Genomic DNA, 19,805 nt, shown 5'->3' with positions numbered 1-19,805 from the left:
TTTTTCTTTACTTCGTAGGTTACACTGATGGATTTAAGTCGCGGGTTGAATTACGACTCGATAGCCCACCCGCTATGCTCCCTTATTTACACTAGCTTGTGTATGCATTAGAGTTGTGCCAAAGGAACTATATGGAACTATCTCGTTCACTTCGCAGTTCCAATGGCCCACATTTTTTCTTTGAACAAACTGCGTATACTTAACAACACTCGTTACATTTCGTGATGTTACTCATACGTTTTGGAACTAGTACAAGGAACTAGGAACTAGATTACCCAACTCTAGTATGCATGGACTGTTCTAGCATCCTTCATCTGGGAGGTTCTTCAATGTTCAAACGAGATCCACATGTGTATACAAACATAGATACAGATGGATGCATGTAAACAACTAATGGGGCATAGGTAATAAATACGAGGGAGTAGGAGGGGTTACAATGAATGACGTCACAATATAGAAGCTTAACAGAATAGCCAAACTAAAAGAGAGAGAGGGTACAAAAACAAACAGTGTACACAGTGTAAATTAAGACTAAGCGATAATTTTATGATTGCAGTAAACTCCATACAGTAGTTGTTGTTGCAAAACTGATACAAATATACCAAATGCTTAATAAAAATTTAGGTTACAATTCAAATTCTTAAACAAGTAAGAACGGCGTTAACTTCGATCATGTCGAACAAGTTATACCCTCAACCGCGAGTTGTATTGAAGTAAAATGGAACAATTAGTTGCCTGTCGGTTATGAAGAAGACTAAATACCAAATTTCAGCAAGTTCGGTAAAACAATGTGGCTAAACTTCAAAGACTAAATACAAAATTTCAGCAAGTTCCGTAAAACAATGTGGCTAACCTTCAAAGACTAAATACCAAATTTCAGCCATTTCGGTGGGTGGCTGTGGCCACAACCTTCAAAATACCTATAGGGCTATATGAAGGCGTGGACCTATACCGATAAATTTCTGTGAGAAAGTTTTATACCCCCAATGAAGACTAAGTGGGTGACGTAGGGGATGGAAGATACCAAGCAACGGTCCTGACCGGTCTTAACATGGCAAAGCCCAGGATTTATCTTGGTCCCTCTTTCATCCCAAGTGGACACTGACCTCCCCGTGGTGTCACCTGGGGAACTGCCTTTAACACCCGTTAAAGGTAGTGAGCTAACATGTGCCGCGCGTTCACCCATAAGAACGTTAAAAACTTGGGTTTGGGCGTCGGGTTAGTAACCCTCCCCTAGAAAAACAGCCTACTATGAAAAAACGAAAGAAAAGAAAAACAAACCCCTCTAAAGTTGACGAACCCCGCAAACGTTTTAAGGACCATGATCTGCGAATCTGCACCTGGAATGTTCGCACTCTTTATAGAGAAGGTGCAGTCTTCGCATTGGCAGACGTACTTGAAAAGTACAAGACCGATATTACTGCCATACAGGAAATACGATGGATTGGGAAAGGCGTCACAACAACACCTAAAGGTGACGCACTGTATTATAGCTGCCATGACGTAAAGCATGAGTTTGGTTGTGGATTCGTAGTTAGTCGGAGACTAAAACATCTTGTATCCAGCTTCACTCCAGTGAATGAAAGACTTGCTGCAATTCGAATAAAAGCTAAATTCTTCAACATCAGCTTTATTTGCGCTCATGCTCCCACTGAAGAAAAGGACGAACAGACCAAAGATATATTTTACGAGCGCTTAGAAGAAACATATGACCGTTGCCCTGCCCATGACATTAAAATCATTCTAGGCGATTTTAATGCCAAAATTGGAAAGGAGAATATCTTTGGCCCAACAGTCGGGAAATTCAGTCTCCACAGTGAAACATCTGACAATGGTATGAGACTGATAGACTTTGCAGCTGCAAAAAACATGGTAGTTAGCAGTACCAGATTTAATCATCTCGATATTCATAAGGGCACCTGGCTGTCTCCAGATCAGAAAACAAGAAACCAAATTGATCATGTTGTGATAGATGGAAGACATTCATCGAGCGTGTTGGATGTACGATCGTTCCGAGGCGCAAACATTGATTCGGACCACTACCTTGTTGCAGCAAAGGTACGCACCCGCTTAAACGTAGCAAACAAAGTACGAACAGACACAACACGAAAGTTAGACATCGGTAAGCTGCAATCACAACAGATAGCCACAGCATATTCCACTCAACTAGCCCAATTGCTTAATCAAAGCCCTCCTCATCCCGATAACATATCAGCGCAATGGCAAAGCATTGCCCACTCCATGCAAACAGCCGCAAAATCCATACTTGGATACCAGAGACCTCCACCAAGGAATCCATGGTATGATGAGGAGTGTCGTGCTGCCACCGAAGAGAAAAATGCGGCATATAAGGCTACTTTACAATCCGTAGCAACGCGTAGCGCACGAGAGAGATACAGGGAGAAAAGGAGAGAGGAGAAACGTCTTTTCCGCAGGAAAAAGAGAGAGATGGAAAAGCGGGAGTGTGAAAAAATCGAGATGTACAGGAGCCAGAATGAAGTCCGAAAATTCTACCAAAGAGTCAAGCATCAAACTGATGGCCTTGGTACAGGCACATCCTCCTGTAGAGACCAGCAAGGTAATTTGGTAACTGATACTGATAGTGTACTCAGGATATGGAAAGAACATTTTTCAAATCTGTTGGTATCCAATAGCAGCGAAGACGACGAGGATACCACAGTCCCAATCCCAGAAGATGGTATTGAATGTATACCGCCCAGCCAAGATGAGGTAAAGACAGCAATAAATCGGCTGAAGAATAATAAGGCAGCAGGGGCCGATGGCTTACCAGCCGAGCTGTTCAAAACCGGAGGCGACACGCTGATAAGGTGTATTCATCAGCTAGTTAGCACCATCTGGCAGGAAGAACGAGTACCCGACGATTGGAACCTGAGTATCCTGTGCCCCGTCCACAAGAAGGGAGATAAGACTGTATGCTCTAACTATAGGGGCATAAGTCTACTCCCTATTGCCTACAAGATCGTGTCAGGGATATTGTGCGAACGACTAAAGCCAATGGTCAACGAGATTATTGGACCATACCAATGCGGCTTTAGACCTGGCAAGTCCACCATTGACCAGATATTTACCCTGCGGCAAATCCTGGAGAAGACCCAAGAGATGCAGATCGACACCTACCACCTTTTTGTCGATTATAAAGCAGCCTTCGACAGTCCGCTGCGCTCAAAGGTATTCCAAGCCATGTCTGAATTTGGTATTCCCGCAAAGCTCATCCGGCTTTGTAAAATGACTTTAACTGACACGAGGTCCTCAGTTAAAATAGGAAAGAACCTCTCCGAAGAGTTTGGTACCAAAAGAGGTTTCAGACAAGGAGACAGCCTTTCGTGTGACCTCTTCAACATCCTGCTAGAAAAGGTTATACGAGAGGCAAACGTCAAAAGAAGTGGCACAATCTACACCAATAGTCACATGTTACTTGCTTATGCTGATGATATAGACATCATGGGTCGATCAGTAAAAGAAGTAACTGATACCTTTATAAAGGTCGAAGGAGAATCTGCTAAAGTGGGTCTGGCGGTAAACGGTGAGAAGACCAAGTTGATGGTGTCGACGCGCAATGCGTCCATTGAGCTCGGACCGACTGTGGAAGTTGGTTCCTATAATATTGAGGTAGTAAAAGACTTCGTCTACCTCGGCACCTCCGTCAACACAACAAACGACATCAGTTGTGAAATAAAAAGAAGAATTGTATTGGCCAACAGATGCTACTTTGGATTAAGTAAGCAGTTTAAAAACAAAGCCACGTCTCGTCAAACAAAAATAACGCTCTACAAAACACTGATACTACCCGTGCTGATGTATGGCTCCGAAGCCTGGGTACTTGCGCAAGCAGACATGGCAGTGCTTGGTGTGTTTGAGAGAAAAATTCTTCGAAAGATCTACGGACCAATCTGCGTTGACGGTGAATATCGACGTCGCATGAACCACGAGCTGTATCTGCTATACAACGACATCAATATTGTTAAACGTATCGAGATGCAGCGATTGCGTTGGCTAGGCCATATCATAAGAATGAGCGATGATGAACCCGCTAAAAAGGCGTATGAATACATGCCACATGGCGGTGCACGCAGAATTGGCAGGCCAAGGAATAGATGGCGCAAACAAGTGGATGTTGAGATGAAAAGGCGCGGTATTCCAGAGTGCAAAGCAACAAATAGAGAGGAATGGAGATCTCTTCTTAGTTCGGCCTATAGAACAAATGTTCTGTAATGGGCCAGCTAAGTAAGTAAGTAAGTAAGTAATGAAGACTAAGTACCAACTTTCAGCCATTTCGGTGCGATAATGAGGCTAAAACCTTCAAAATACCGAAAATGGGGTTGTACCGTTCTATGGGGGCTATATGAAGGCGTGGACCTATTCTGACAAATCTCATATGGAACGTTTAATACCCCAACTGAAGACCAAATAACAAAATGCAGCCATTTCGGTGGAATATTGAGGCCACAACTTTCAAAATACCGGAAATAGGTGGTACCGTTCTATGGGGGCTATATATTCCCGAGAATTCTCGGTTTTTTGGTTACGGGATTTTCCCGGGAAAAAATCATATTTTCCGGGAAATCGGGAAATACCTTTTTACATTTATTACAACTAATATTGAATGAATGAATAAACTATGCCCGTCACTTTTATACCATAGAATCAGAATTCGATTAGATTTTACAGAATCAAAAAATTACAAAAGATTTGGAAATAACTTTGATATGCAAACGTGTTTTCAGGGAAAATTATAATTGCCGCACCAAAAACATGGACTATAACGACGGATTTTTATTCTGTCTAATTTAAATGCGAAAGAATATTTTCGATTTTGAAATCCCATTTTTATACCCTCAGACATTGGGCTGAAGAGGGTCCGGCTGGCTGGTGCACACGATAACTCTCGAACGAAGCCACCGATAAGGTAAAAAATTTGGCATTGGAGATTTTGTTCAAACTTAGTTTAAGTTCGAAGATGGACCATATCGGAAGATAACCGAATCGGTAATTATTTTGCATATGGTAATATTAGTTCCAGGCATTGAACGAGTTCCACACACAATTCGGAAAAAGTGAAGTTTAAGAGCCCCTCTCGGATCGATTTGAATTTTTTCAGCAGTTTGTCTTTACGGTCCCCTTTACGACGGTACAAATTTTGCCGGGGGCAAGTTCATACTTCCTGAGATAATGTCTTAAAAGCTATAAGAAACCTTGACGGTAACAACTAAAATGGAAAATTGGCATGATAACTCCCGCAGGAAGTTTCTGATTGGTCCAAACTTTGCACATCGTATTATTTCATCTAGTCATGTATCAGGTTGGAATATGGATTATATCGGTCCAGCACTTCGGGTACCTCCAAAATTTAGGAAAAGTGCAGTTTAACAGCTCATCTCGAATCGTTTTGAAATTCTTTCCAAAAAGTTCTACTTGAAGGCCCTGTTACGACGGCGCAACTTTTTTTGGGATGGCAAGTCCACTCTTCCTGAGGTAAAGGCCCAAAATCTCAAAAAATCCTGCCGGTACCGACTACATTGGGTAGTACGTAAAATCACCCCTATACCCTCTCTTTTAAATGTTTGGCAACATGTTTTGTGTCCGGCCCTAGTTAAAACGGTACACATTTTTCGGAGCAAATCCATACCTCCTAAATTCATAGTTTGAGCCAAATCACTTTCCATCGAGCGATTTCCTTAGCTTTGAATAATAGAAATGGTCAGTGTAGGCAAAATCCGGCAACATGGAACATTTTTCCACATTTTTTCGTTTTTAATCGATAGAGCGAAAACGTGTAATCCATTTTTGAGCCCGCAACCCTCTGAAAATATTGTATTTCATATAAGTTACTATGGAAAGATAAAAAATCACGGAAATATTGATCCACTCTTGCATTTTAAAATTTCCCAGGAAATCCCGGATTGCCGGGAATGGCGATTTTATGATTCCCGTTTCCCGGGAATGATAAAAACCGGGAAACCCCAAAACCCTAATCCTAGGAGTATATAAGAGTAATATAAACTTCTACAGCAAATTATAAAGCTCTATCTTAAAAATTGAGAGCTGTAACTTGAACAGACGGTTGGACGGACTTGGTTATATCGAACGAACTTGGTTATATTTCGATGTCTTACAAACGATCTGTAATCGCCTTTTTATTAGCAATTTTTGAAGGTTAGACGTTGATCATGGCGGGGTCTATAACACTGGTCAACAGGACTTTTGTTTCAACCAAAGTTGCAGATGTTTCTAGATGATATCGGCCAGTTATTTTCAAATCCGGTCCCGGTTTTTCTCCATCAGCTCTTGTTTTTGAGATATAGCTCAAAATCTGTTTTTACGAGTTTAACCCAGGCTTTCGTTATTTTCGGATACAAACAAATATTTTTGTGGGTTTATCGACATTAATATATTAAGGAGATGTTGTACGCTCGACACAAATCGTTTTTGATATAGTTATGGTGAGTATATATCAAAAAAATATAGAAAATATACGACGGACCTTGTAAAAATTTCATATTTTGAGTGCTTTAAGCTGTAATTACGTCATCGGGGGAAGTCATAGGATCTTCATATGGTACTCCGGATATGCTTAGGGTGTCTTCTATATAATCCAGTATTCAAATGTATAATATAAAGTTCGTAGCCCCCATGATTCGGCCAAAACCTAAAAATCGCCATGAAGACTGCTAAAGGGAAATAATTTACCAGTAATATCATTACCACAGAAGCCATTTGCTTTTCAATGGCAGTCTTCATGATGATTTTTAGGTTATGGCCGAATCATGGGCGCTATGAACTTTATATTATATATTTGAATACTGGACTATAAAGTAGACACCCTAAGCATATCCGCATTGCCATATGAAGATCCTATGACTTCCCCCGATGACGTAATTACAGCTTAAAGTACTCAAAATAAGCAATTTGTACAAGGTCCGTCGTATATTTCCCATATATTTTTTTTGATATATACTCACCATAACTATTTCAAAAACAATTTTTATCGAGCGTACAACATCTCCTTAATATATTAATGTCGAAAAACCCACAAAAATATTTGTTTGTATCCGAAAATAACGAAAGTCTGGGTTAAATTCGTAAAAACCGATTTTGAGCTATATCTCAAAAACAAGAGCTGATGGAGAAAAACCGGGGCCGGATTTGAAAATAACTCGCCGATTTCATCTAGAAACAACTGCAACTTCGTCTGAAACATTCAACTTTTTAAATTTTGTTGAGCAGTGTAATACATTTGATGAAATCAAAGAAAACCATCAAACAACTAGACTTTAAAACATTTTAGTCATAGTTTTCGAGATTTCTATAGAACTTTGAAGGAATCGAATAGCGTAGAAATGGTAGATTTTTTATGTAATAGACCTAAGTCATTTGGTATAAAAGGGGTATCTGGGTGTCTGATAATTATGCACAGAGGTACTGCTATAGGGCATCACATAGTCGGCCCCGTCCGGACTATAGCGTTTGCTCACTTGTTGTGTTTATGGGGGAAGCAAAGAGTGTGCTCGGAAAAATACTTTAAAATTAAAAAAAAAATATTATTTCTTTGAAAATTTTATTTTTAATAGGAAACCGTCGAAGACACAGGGTCAGAAAGTGCCTCCGGAGACGTTGATAAAACCGTTAAAAGGCGAAGACGTTACCTTCAGAAACGACGTTCTGTTGTCAATCCCGATGAAAATTTCCATTTTTATTGGCTAATGGTGTTGACAATTTGTGTTCTGTACAATTTATGGACTCTTATTGTTCGACAGAGTTTTCCCGAATTACAGGTATTGCTAACAGGATAGCCATGTCTTTGTATCTCACTTATAACATTTTCTCTAATTTGGCAGCAAGCGGTTCCAACATTTTGGTTTATTTGTGATACCGTAACAGATGTGGTATTCGTTCTTGACATTGTTGTCCAACTGCGAACCGGTTATTTGGAACAAGGTCTCATGGTAAGTCTTAATATGTACATATGTATGTATGTACGTTTAGATTTACGAAATCTAGTCGATTTCAAATGCGTATGTATGTATACGTGAAATAAATCCTCGTCATAAATTCTATTTCACGTATACGCTATGAAATTTGAAATCGTGTTGATTTCGTAAATCTAAACGTACAATAGCCTGATTTATAGCAATTCATCGTTTGAGAATAAAAATTCGTTTGTTTGCTTTCAGGTTTATGATGATAAGAAGTTGGCCAGCCATTATATTCATTCGAGAAACTTTGTATTGGATATGATCTCATTGGTACCATTTGACTTGTTGCAACTGCGAATGGGTTCTCAGCCATTGTTACGTTTTACCCGTTTCTTTAAGGCATGTCACATTTATGAATGTCTCATTGAAAGCGGAAATAACTTTTTATGTGTATTTTTACAGGTTTATAGATCTGTTCGTTTTTATTATATTGTTGAAAGTAGAACTGTTTGGCCAAATTTATGGCGCGTTGTTAACCTAATTCATATTCTCTTAATACTGGCCCACTGGTTCGGTTGTTTTTATTATTTATTATCGGAAGCAGAAGGTTTTCAAGTAAGATCGCTAAATTAATTTTTTATATTTATTTATTTTATTTATATTTCCAAATAACTGTCGTTCATATTTTTGTTTTAGGGTGATTGGGTATATCCATATCGTCCGGGAGATTATGCAACATTAACTCGGAAATATTTGGGAAGTTTATATTGGTCAACACTTACCTTAACTACAATTGGTGATTTGCCAACACCGGAAACAAATGCTGAGTAAGTTCCACAGATGTTTCAGTAAAATATATAATGTATTTACATTTACACTTTGTACACTTAATTTAAAAATAATTATATAAATTACAATATGAAGAAATTACATGCTCGCCCTGCACACAGAATTATTTATTAATACATACAGTAGAGTGCCGGTAATTCAAGGGACAAGACAAATTTTACGAATTATCGAAAATTACTATTTATCGGGATTCCAGTTAAAGGCGGTTAGTTTAAAAAAATACAAATTAACGGGGTTTTCAATATATTCAATAGTTTCGAAGAATACAGCTCTTATATCATTGCAAATTAATATCAATCAAATAAATACAAATCAATATCAAATACTTTAAACAAAATCACTGTGCTACATGAAAATAAATTAACCATATTCTGACAATGCAGCGTGACAGACGACCAAAAATAAGAAGACACACGTCCTGGCGGTTTTCCTTGTCACTTGCAATTTTGCGGGTTGATGCCTAGATGTCAAAAGGGACCATTTTGTCATGCTCATATCTTCTAAACCGATAGGAATTTTTATTTATCAAACCGATCAAAATTTAAGCAAACAAGCAACTACAAAAGTTGCCTTGGATCTTAATAAATAACTTGCTAGAACATAAGAGCTTTGTAGAAACGCTATAGCTCCCATTTTATTTTATTTGATGCACTAAGCACGCAATCAATGTATGCCAAAAATTGATTTATAGGCGGAAACTAAGTACAAATTTCTTCGCGTCTAGAAGAACGTCTAAATATTATAATTATTACATTTAACAAGAAAATATCTGTCCTTGTGTAAATGGCAGATTTTTCTGCCACCATGATATGGATCGCAACGTTTTGCAAAAAATTACCACTCAATCCCTCGTATATAGTGGACCTTACCTATCAGGAATGCTCGGGTAGCTAAAATATTATGTAAAGTTTTCATTCACCTAACTTCAAATAAGTTCCAAAAATTAGGCCAATAGTGTATTCTTCTTTCAATAAACAATAAACATTGTCATCCTGTCCACTCTAATAATATGCAACTTGTCTCTTGAAGTCGACTTAAAATTAATAATAATCAAATTTTCTAACCAAAAGTGGTCATGTCGAATGCTCAATTGTAACAAATTTGAGTTTTTATTAAAGTGGTTCACTTTAACTGTGACCTCTGAAATGTGTCCTTTGTTAGTTTTCGTATATATAACAATGATATATGTGGGTAATATATTGGGATGAAAGTGTCGTTCTAACGGATCAAGCCTAGAAATAAAAAAACATTTAAAATACCATCTTTAGTATACTATAAATGCAAAACATTTTTAGTGAAGAAGGTGGTTCACTTTCAGTGTGAGCATCTGTATATTCTTGATCAGCGTGCAATTCTACATCGATATAGCTATGTTTGTAACACATTGAAATATTCATCGGAGACCCTATAAAGTATATATATATATATATATTCTTGATCAGGGTAAAATTCTAATTAGATATAACCAAGTCCGTCTGTCCGTCTGTTGAAATCAGGACACAGATCGCAATTTTTAAGATAGAGCTTTGTAATTTGGTATGGAAGTTTCTATTACTCCCAGGATGTTTGGTATTGCAAATAGGCTATATCAGTCCATGTTTTGATATAGCCAACATGGAACGGTACCTCCCGATTTTCGAAATTTGTCGGTATAGGTCCACGCTTTCATATAGCCCCCATAGAGCGGTAGCTCCCGATTTTCGGTATTTTGAAGGTTGTGACAACAATAATCCAGCGAAATGGCCAAATTTGGTAGTTAGTCTTCGTTGGAGGTATAAAACTTTCCCCCAGAAATTTCTCGGTATAGGTTCATATTGCCCCAATAGAACCTCCCAAATTTCGGTATTTTGAAAGTTAGACACATTGTTTTACCGACCTTGCTGAAATTTGGTATTAACCCCCAGTTTTTGAAAAAAAATTTATTCTTCTTACACGAATTGTCAAATTTTGTAGATCGATTTACTCGCCTTAGCGCAAATGTACAACGCTGATTTTTAAATGAGGAATTCTCTACTAAATATGGAACGCGTCTACGAAAAATTAGGTCTGTATGTCATCTGAGGGCAGAGCTATGGATGCTTAAATTATTACGAAAATAGACGAACGAACAAAAATTAGTTACAAAAACAGGGGGTTAGTCTTCTTCATAAAGGAAAGGAAACTAATTGTTCCATTTTACTTCAACACAACTCGTGGCCCGGCCGAACTTAACGCCGTTCTTACTTGTTTTTAAATATCCGTGTTAGTGCGTGTAGGTCCACGCCTTCAATAAATAAAACGAAGGTTTTAGCCTCATTATCACACCGAAATGGCTAAAATTTGGTATTTAGTCTTTATTGGGGGTAAAAGCCTTTCTGGCTGCAATTCGTCGGTATAGGTCCACGTTTCGATATAGCCCCCATAGAACGGTACCTCCCGAATTTCGGTATTTTGAAGGTTAGCCACATTGTTTTACGGAACTTGCTAAAATTTGGTATTTAGTATTCTTCATAAACGAAAGGAAACAAATTGTGCCATTTTACTTCAATACAACTCGTGGTGGAGGGTATAACAAGTTCGGTCTGCCCTTTCTTACTTGTTTTGTTTACATTTAAATACAATATTATTTATATTTATTAACGAAAATTGTATGAAGTCTTGATTCATTCCAAATATTTTTTATATTTTTATTTTAGTTTATATTTTTATATTTTATTTTAGTCAGGGTTTAAAATGTTAACGCCATATTAGCAAAAGCACCGAATATTTGCAGTTTTGCCTGCTAAAATTGCTTCGAAATATGTTAAGCAACAATGAACAACGGCAACAGTAGCAACAAATTTCACAAAAATATTGCTAGCGATGCTGATGCTATTTGATATTGTCGCTATAATAAAATAGCATCGGACACGCATACTCATATTTTGCATTCATTTCCACTACATTCAACCTTATAAATAAGATTATGTCTTCGAGGTTTGTAATTTTGTCTTTTGTTTTACTTAAAAGACGTTAGACAGGTAGTGTTGTTACAGCGTTGTGCTATGTTATATGTATTTTTGTCATGTAGGTCGGAATGTTGGAATCTTTCCAATGTTCCTGGGATATATGTTATAGACTTATATGATTTTCAGATCTCGCACTCGTATAATAGCTTGCTAAAGGATTTTCAGTCATTGGTTTTGAAAAACAATACATTGCTAAGATATCTTGTTTCTTCGTGGAATTCTATATCACTAATCTTTAAAATTCGGTTTATGAAGTTACGTCCAGTATTAGTAATTATTTGCTTGGGGTGCTTTGAGTAAAAGTTTGTTATCCGTACAGAGGCAGTTAGTTTTTGGTATCAATCTTTAAATAATTTACCATCTTTTCTCGTTACATATGTATGTGTCAAGTTATGAAAAAATTATTTAGTGTCTCTTATGTCTCCAATATTGCATTTTTGTTCAAGAATAAAGAATAAATCATCCACGTATTTCGTCAAAATTATAGGTTTGTTCTTAAATCTATTCATACAGGTGTAAAGAAGTTTCTGGACGATCTGACCAAATAAATCCTATTAACATTTTTCTAATATAGGCCAGAACCCATATAACGATACCACCCGTTTAAACAATCTTAAGTTTTTGGTAAATTTATCAATCCCAAAAACAGTGTATAAAATTTCCTTGGATCACACTGGTCAACAAAATAATTTTTTTTTCATCCAATTTTTTTCAGTTTCAGACTCAAATTGGCAAGTTATTTTCAAATCCGGAAGCAGTTTTTTCTCTATGAGCTCTTATTTTCCAGACATAGCTTAGGGTCTATTTTACGGTTTTATCCAGTTTTTCGTTCGCGCCAAATATATTTTTTCTGTATTTTTAAACATGACTTTGTTAAGAAGATGTCGTATGATCGACCTAAATAGTTTTTTTTCCAAATATATGGATATTAGAGTGGTTTTATCCCAAAGGAAAAAAATCGATGTCGATGTTTCATTTGGTTGGATTTTAAGATTGCTAAAGTTTGAAGACAATTGGAAAATATTAACACGTCTTACTGGAGCCTCGAAATTTTGAAAATCTCGATTCTTTAAGTATTTTGAGACATTTGCGACCCATATCTCTGGAATGGCTATTTGCCCGAATTATACATCAAATTAATAACTATTCTGTTTGTAACATTTTATGTTGTCTTGAATTCAATATAATAAAGCCAATGTCCCTATTTATATATCCCTATTTATATATCTTGGCCGTCTAAACGGAAAAGATGTGGGCTTCGGGTCTCCAGGTCCGGTACACCATGCCTGATGGATGGCAAACTTTTTTATACTGTCTGAAAATGCAACTCTTCCGTGATCAGTTTAGTCTGATTTCTCAGTATGAAGAGGACGTAGAAGATCTTTGTGTTTTCATCGTTCGAGTCTACTGTGACCCCCCAAAGTGTGTTTAGCACCTAAACAAGACCTCTAGACCTCATTGTGAATCTATTGAATTACGAAAGCATTGAATATCAGAAAAAGGAATTAACAAAATGATAAATCATACGTGGTTTCTTGGTTTTGAACTTGTTGGCCTGGCACTGTTTGACTTGAGAGTGCAAAACATATTTGGCAATCCTAAAATCTAAAAAATTCCAAAAATATTCAACATCGAATTTTCCATATGAGATAAAACCACCTTAGTAAGCATTCTAAAAGACACGGTTGCGGTCGTTATTGTTTCATATGGGGGTTATGAGATCATTTCAATGTTCGGAAATGTTTGTTTAGTAACAATTATTTACTTACCACTATTTCTCTTTTTTAATTTTATATTAAATATTTTTAAACACAACATGTAAACATAAAAAGACCAAATTTTTCGGTGGACGGCCCAAGATCGATCCCCAGACGTGGAATCAAATCCAGATTACTTCAGTTCGGTTCAAGTTATGGGTATGAAAATAACTTTACGTATAACTATGGAATCTCTCTGGAATAAATATCAAAACAAAATGAGGGCTGTCCGCCGGTAGAAAATATGCGAATAAGCTAAAGAAAAAGGCAACTCAAATGCACCATCGATATCGATGTATATTGAAGTTGTAATTTTGTCACGTGGATTTATAATTCTTCTGATTTGTTCTTAATAATAACGATTGTAACAGAATCAAAGTTTTCGAAAATATTGGACAGCCTTCAGCAGTGATATTCATTCCAATGAGCATTTCATTCTCAAATCCTTCATTTGTGAAGTCATCCTTGTTTTCGAAAACTTTGATGAACTCGATTTTATAGTGCCTTTGATAAAAAAAGAAATCATGAAAATCCTTCTGAATTGCAGATACGTTTTCACCATAGTCAGCTATTTAATTGGAGTTTTCATATTTGCGACCATTGTTGGTCAGGTCGGCAATGTGATAACCAATCGAAATGCGAATCGATTGGAATTTGAACGGCTACTTGATGGCGCAAAAACGTACATGAGACACCATAAGGTACGGCAACGATCACCATCCCAAATTTTCACTATAAATAACGAGAATTTGCATTTTGTTTCAGGTACCCGGTGGTATGAAACGTAGAGTTCTTCGCTGGTACGATTACAGTTGGTCGAGAGGTCGTATCCAAGGTGGTGGTGATATAAACACTGCTTTGGGACTTTTGCCAGATAAATTAAAGACCGAACTAGCCCTGCACGTAAATCTGAGCGTTTTAAAAAAAGTTACAATTTTTCAAGAATGCCAACCGGAGTTCCTGCACGATTTAGTGCTAAAAATGAAAGCGTATATTTTCACCCCAGGTGACTCAATATGTCGAAAAGGAGAAGTAGCCAGAGAAATGTTCATAATTGCCGATGGTATCTTGGAGGTTTTGAGTGAAACCGGGAAAGTATTGACAACAATGAAGGCGGGCGATTTTTTCGGTGAAATTGGAATATTAAATTTAGATGGTTTGAACAAGTATGACAACAAAAAATATTATTGCCGCATAGTTAAAGAAAGGCTTTGATTTAAACAATTTCAGACGCACTGCTGATGTTCGTTCCGTTGGCTACTCAGAGCTTTTTTCCTTATCCCGCGAAGATGTTTTGGCGGCAATGAAAGACTATCCAGAGGCCCAAGAAATACTTCAGACTCTGGGAAGAAAACGTCTGATGGAAGTCAGATGTGTGAACAAGAAACACGCCAAAGCTAAGGCGGACAAGGATGCAGCAAATCATCAGAGTCATCACCATCACCATAGCCACCATGTTAATCACAGTGATAGTAGTGAAAATAGTGCCTCAAAGAAGATTGTCGATAAATTGAGACATGATGTTAAAGGATTCCGAAGTGTACTTAAGAAAACCAGGTAATTTATATGTAATATGTATTGTATCTTAAAAATGCAACATTAGTTCATTACAAGGTCATGCAATGGTCCAACTGATTTGATTATTCATTTGATTGTTAAACTGCATTATTGTGATTTGAATGTGGATACCAGCTAAGTGCAATGCTCGTTAACTTGCCAACCTTGCACACTGAATGCCTGGGTTCGACTTCCAGGCAAACTAATAATGAAATATTAGCTTAGAGTGGGTTTATTAAATATTTCAGTCATGTAAAAGTTATCTACAAGTCACGTTGTATTGTGTTCGATATACTGTTCGCACTGAGTGATAAAAAGAAGGTTCAATATCAATAACCAAACAATAAAATTGGGCTATACTCATTGATATATAGCCACCCCTTGGCTACTCGGGAATGCTTGTGGGAATTATTATTTTAGATTAGAATGGCATGTAAATTCATTAACATTTAAATTACAATTAAGTATAACTTGTCTTAATCCAAAAAAAAAATACACATTGTTTAATTTGTACTATATTTTGGAAACCTATAAGAACGTCGCGAAGGAGTGATGAATCACTGGAAATGCAGCCGTTACACAACACATCCCCAAAAAATGGGAAAACAATGCTAAAACGAATGTCGCGAGTGCGTTCGGACGAAAAAGAAGAATCAGCAGAGGTAAAGGCCGAATTACACGACAAAACTCCCAGTCCCATTGGGGCGGGGCTCCCCCTGTTGCAAAGACTGCGTTTACTCAAAGAGAAACAGGTATTTATGCGTCCCGCTTGTGTGTTTGTAAAATTTGTATTTCTTTTTTTTTTTTCTTTTTCTTATTTATTTACCTTTTTTGTTTGCAACCCCATTCAGTTGCTGGTAATCATTATTTTCATTACTTGTATGTATATGACAACGTCATCATTTTTCACATTGATTGATGACAGAAATGAAACACGTTTGTTATTTGTTGATACGTTAAGTACCGACACTAATTGAAATATGCACCTAGAAAAATGCAATCACCCTAATCACTTTATTTTTCAAACAATCCAATTCTCTAAAATTATTAATGCTAACTTCGTCAATTTACCCCGAATTCATGAATACATTTTGGAAACATTCTATACAGCGTTGGTAATGGTTCAAACTATTAATAAAAATACTTTTAATTTTCCCATAACTTGTAGACTTTTTAGGTAATGTAATGAAACAACAAGAAACGTTTTTAAGTTTGCCGTCGTGTTCTCTAAAAGTTGTGGAATCTAAAAGATGACATAGATCGACGTTATAGGACGTTAAGATTTATGTAAATGTCTGTACAGATGAGTCCGCGCTACTTTTGGAACCATCAGGTATCGATGAGCTGGTAAGAGTCGATTCCATTGCCCTCCTTCGCTTGGATGGGCGGGTTGCATTGGCTGCTGCAGGTTTGCCGCTGGAATAACCAATGCGGCCTTTGTTCTCAGTTTGTAGAGGTTATCACTCTCTTTGCACATTAACTCGCATTTTACCATGGTCATGTTAAACAGTTCGTAGTCTTTCGGAAGTGTTGTTGTCTTAATGGCTTGGTCCGTTATATACGGGAAGTTCAATATTTTACTCCACAGGGGTTTAAGCTCCATAGCAAAAAGAGCGACTCTCTCTACCTGTCCGTCCTATGGTAGTGGACCGAAGAAATGTGAAGCGTCCAATGGCGTGTTTTTTCGGGGTTATGTTTTCTCGTTTTTCTGCTCGTTTGAAGCACTCTTCTTGAATTACGTGCTATTATTCACATTTTTCTATCATTATTAAAAAAAAATTATACTGTTAACCGACCAACAAAACTGACAGTTATCGAGGTCTATTTCGTTAATATCAAAGTCTAGATCATGAGTGACCAAGAAGAGCGCAGATAATCTGTGAATGTATTCAAAATATTGGCAGCTTACGGCAGTGTTTAGTAAGTTTGTATGCACGCAAGCTACAAAATAAAAACAAATCAAAACATATTTGCAGGGTTTCGGAGTCGGAGTCGGAGTCGAGCAATTTTGGTGGAGTCGGAGTCGGAGTCTGAGTCGAAAAAAATTACTCGACTCCGACTCCGGGCGAAATTTTTTCCACGTTATAGAAATATAACATTAAATTTGGAACAAGAACATTATTTTTAAATCATTATTTATTTTAAAAGAAAGGTATAAGAAAATATGTATGCAAACGGTATATTATACTAAGTTAAAGTACAATTCACAGGATATTTTCTATGAAGTGTATTTTGTTGATCCAATTGATTCTTTACATTTTTGCAAACAAAAGTAAATTTCTATTTCGAGTTGAGTTGTTTAGAGCTAAGAGATACATTGAAAAAGTAGGTCTATACAGATCAACTCGAAGTATCACTATAAATGACCTTCGCCTTAATAAGGCAAAAATAAAAAAGTAAAGTTCTATGACAATCGAATTAAGATTGGATCTTTAACCTCTTTCGTCAGAAGTCTTACTGATCATCTCACAAAGGTCTATTGTTATTTTTTTATCTTGTTTTTTTATGAGAAGTCATCCTTGTCTTCTATTAAAGACACTGTGGTATCTATGGGAAATCTTACTGAATACCCTGTGACACAAAATGGAAGTTAAGATCTGGGGAAGGAAAAATTCCTTTTCGGAATGAAAGCCCCAATTGAGAACACCAAACGATCCCATAGCTGAAATTTCTGGGTTATGTCATAATGAATTTTTTGATCTAAAATAATCGAATTTTGAGCTTGAAGAATCGTTCCCAGAATCTTCATTTGTTCTAAAAAGTTGTTTATTGAAATCTTAGGAACATTTTTGTGGTTGACGGTATCCTTAATTTTTGGGAGGTTGCGTATCTTTGGACCAGAGTCGGGGGAAAAACATAAAAATTGGATATTTTCAAAAGATTTTTGCTATTTTTTCCATTGAGAACCGTTCATAGACATTTCGTATGTTCCAGAAAGTTGCTTATTGATGCCTTTGCTACAATATTGTGGTTGATTGTTTTCTTGAATTTTGAACGGTTTAGTATCTATGGAGCAGAAGACGAGAAAAGAGGATAAAAATCGCAATTGTTTTGCTATTTTAACCATTAAGATCCCCTTCTACAGAGTTCGTATATTCTAGAAAGATGTTTATTGAGATTTTTTGTACATTTTTGTAGTTTGTAGTTTGTTGTTTGCTTCAAATTTGATAGCTGATAGCAAAACTTGAGAATAAATTTTAAATGAAATTTTAACATAGCGATTTTGACCTTGCAGATGAAGTTTGATGGATTATATGTGTTCACAATTTTTGTTCTTTGAGACAAGCGCTACAACTTTGCCTATGAGATAAATTCAAATTTCCTAAAGGTTTAGAAGATATAGCCCTGACTAAATGACCCTTTTTACATCAAAGCCTCAAACCTTTGGAGGCCTATAACCGCGAAAGTTGATGAGATAGGGAAAAACGGCGAGACACGTGTCTTCTCGTTTTTTGTGTTCTATCACACTGTGGAGTCAGAATATGGTTAATAAAACATGACTCAAAAAATTACACACAGTGTTTCTAATGAATATGTAAGGAAAAACTATATAGCCTATATAGGGCAAAATATAGGAAAAAGTTAAAAATTTGTGCACATTTTATTCATTTTTAGCGGTATAGGAAATCACAAGAAATCACTCTCGGAGTCGACCCGGAGTCGGAATCGGAGCCGGAGTCGTGAAAAAAACCCGCCTGGAGTCGGAGTCGGAGTCGAGCCAAAAATACATCGACTCCGAAACCCTGCATATTTGTACGCTCTTTCTTTGCATTCGGGTCGTGTGGGTGTAAATTGCGGAAAAACTTTGGCACCGCCGTTTCAGCCGTGATCGCATATGGTCTACATGAATATTTAATTTCCAAATCTCTAAATAATACTTAACATATTGTATTTCAAATATTTTTTCCTCAACAAAAGTATCCATGAACACGTATGTATCTATACTACAAAGATGTAAATAAACAAGATGGGAAAAGTCAATTGTGGAAAATTATCGATAGATGGAGTTGACCTCTGTTGTTAACACGATATCATAACAACATTCTGTTAAGTAGAGTGTACGAAAACTGTTCAGAAATTAATTGGAATATTGACAAGAAACAAATTTAAACTCACATGTGAAAGCATTAATTTTTGTTTTTTTTTTTTGTTAAGTAAAAACCAAATGAAAGTGAAGAAACATATTTTAACCTCAAATCACACGTTTATGTTTTTATGGGCACTAATGGGAAACAAAAACGATTAACATTGCAGGTATCTATTCTGCTGTCTTTCCAGTAATATTTTTTCGATATTTTACTTATGAATGGACTTTTTGAATGACTTTATACCTGTACAATTTCGAAAAATGTTCAAAACATTCAAAAAATTAACGCCCATAATATAGTTTCTGTAAAAACACCCCAACAGGCAGCTATCATTACGCAACCAAAGAGCAATTCAGCATACATGTAAAAAAGTGTATAAAAATGGAACAAGCTTTTCTGTTCCTCACAAATTTTCTTTAATTGTGAAAATCATAAAAAATGCCAACGCACAGTGGATGCGTCTATAGGAAAAAAATATTATGTCTGCGTATAACATTTCAATGAGTGTTATAAACATATCCAAATTCACGGTACTAACAATGTTTTGACAATTTATAATGGTATTTTCTGATGGGAGAAAAATAAAAAGATGTGTTCTTTCTTAAAAATAGTACGTTGTAAACGGAACAAAAA

At 36.6% G+C, this 19,805-nt stretch overlaps 1 protein-coding gene across 15 annotated transcripts in view; it reads left to right on the top strand.

Annotated features, from left to right (window-relative positions):
• Cngl (Cyclic nucleotide-gated ion channel-like) overlaps positions 1 to 19,805 on the top strand; it is a 139,601-nt gene that overhangs the window by 93,535 nt on the left and 26,261 nt on the right. For 8 of the 15 annotated variants that reach the window (XM_073978952.1, XM_073978948.1, XM_073978945.1 and 5 more), the window contains exons 6-14: positions 7,590 to 7,793; positions 7,857 to 7,964; positions 8,193 to 8,333; positions 8,397 to 8,549; positions 8,631 to 8,761; positions 14,075 to 14,228; positions 14,293 to 14,693; positions 14,758 to 15,084; positions 15,620 to 15,836. In XM_073978952.1, coding sequence (XP_073835053.1) covers positions 7,590 to 7,793; positions 7,857 to 7,964; positions 8,193 to 8,333; positions 8,397 to 8,549; positions 8,631 to 8,761; positions 14,075 to 14,228; positions 14,293 to 14,693; positions 14,758 to 15,084; positions 15,620 to 15,836 — 1,836 coding nt within the window. Of the gene's footprint in view, positions 1 to 7,589; positions 7,794 to 7,856; positions 7,965 to 8,192; positions 8,334 to 8,396; positions 8,550 to 8,630; positions 8,762 to 13,602; positions 13,687 to 14,074; positions 14,229 to 14,292; positions 14,694 to 14,757; positions 15,085 to 15,619; positions 15,837 to 19,805 lie in introns of all 15 variants that reach the window. The other 7 variants (XM_073978947.1, XM_073978944.1, XM_073978942.1 and 4 more) reach the window with 1 other exon arrangement.

This window comes from Musca autumnalis, unplaced genomic scaffold, assembly GCF_047663935.1.
Source record: "Musca autumnalis isolate F117 unplaced genomic scaffold, ASM4766393v1 scaffold_3, whole genome shotgun sequence".
Lineage (NCBI taxonomy): Eukaryota > Metazoa > Arthropoda > Insecta > Diptera > Muscidae > Musca > Musca autumnalis.
Note: the sequence above shows the minus strand (reverse complement) of the source record. Positions and strands in the feature narration are given on the sequence as shown.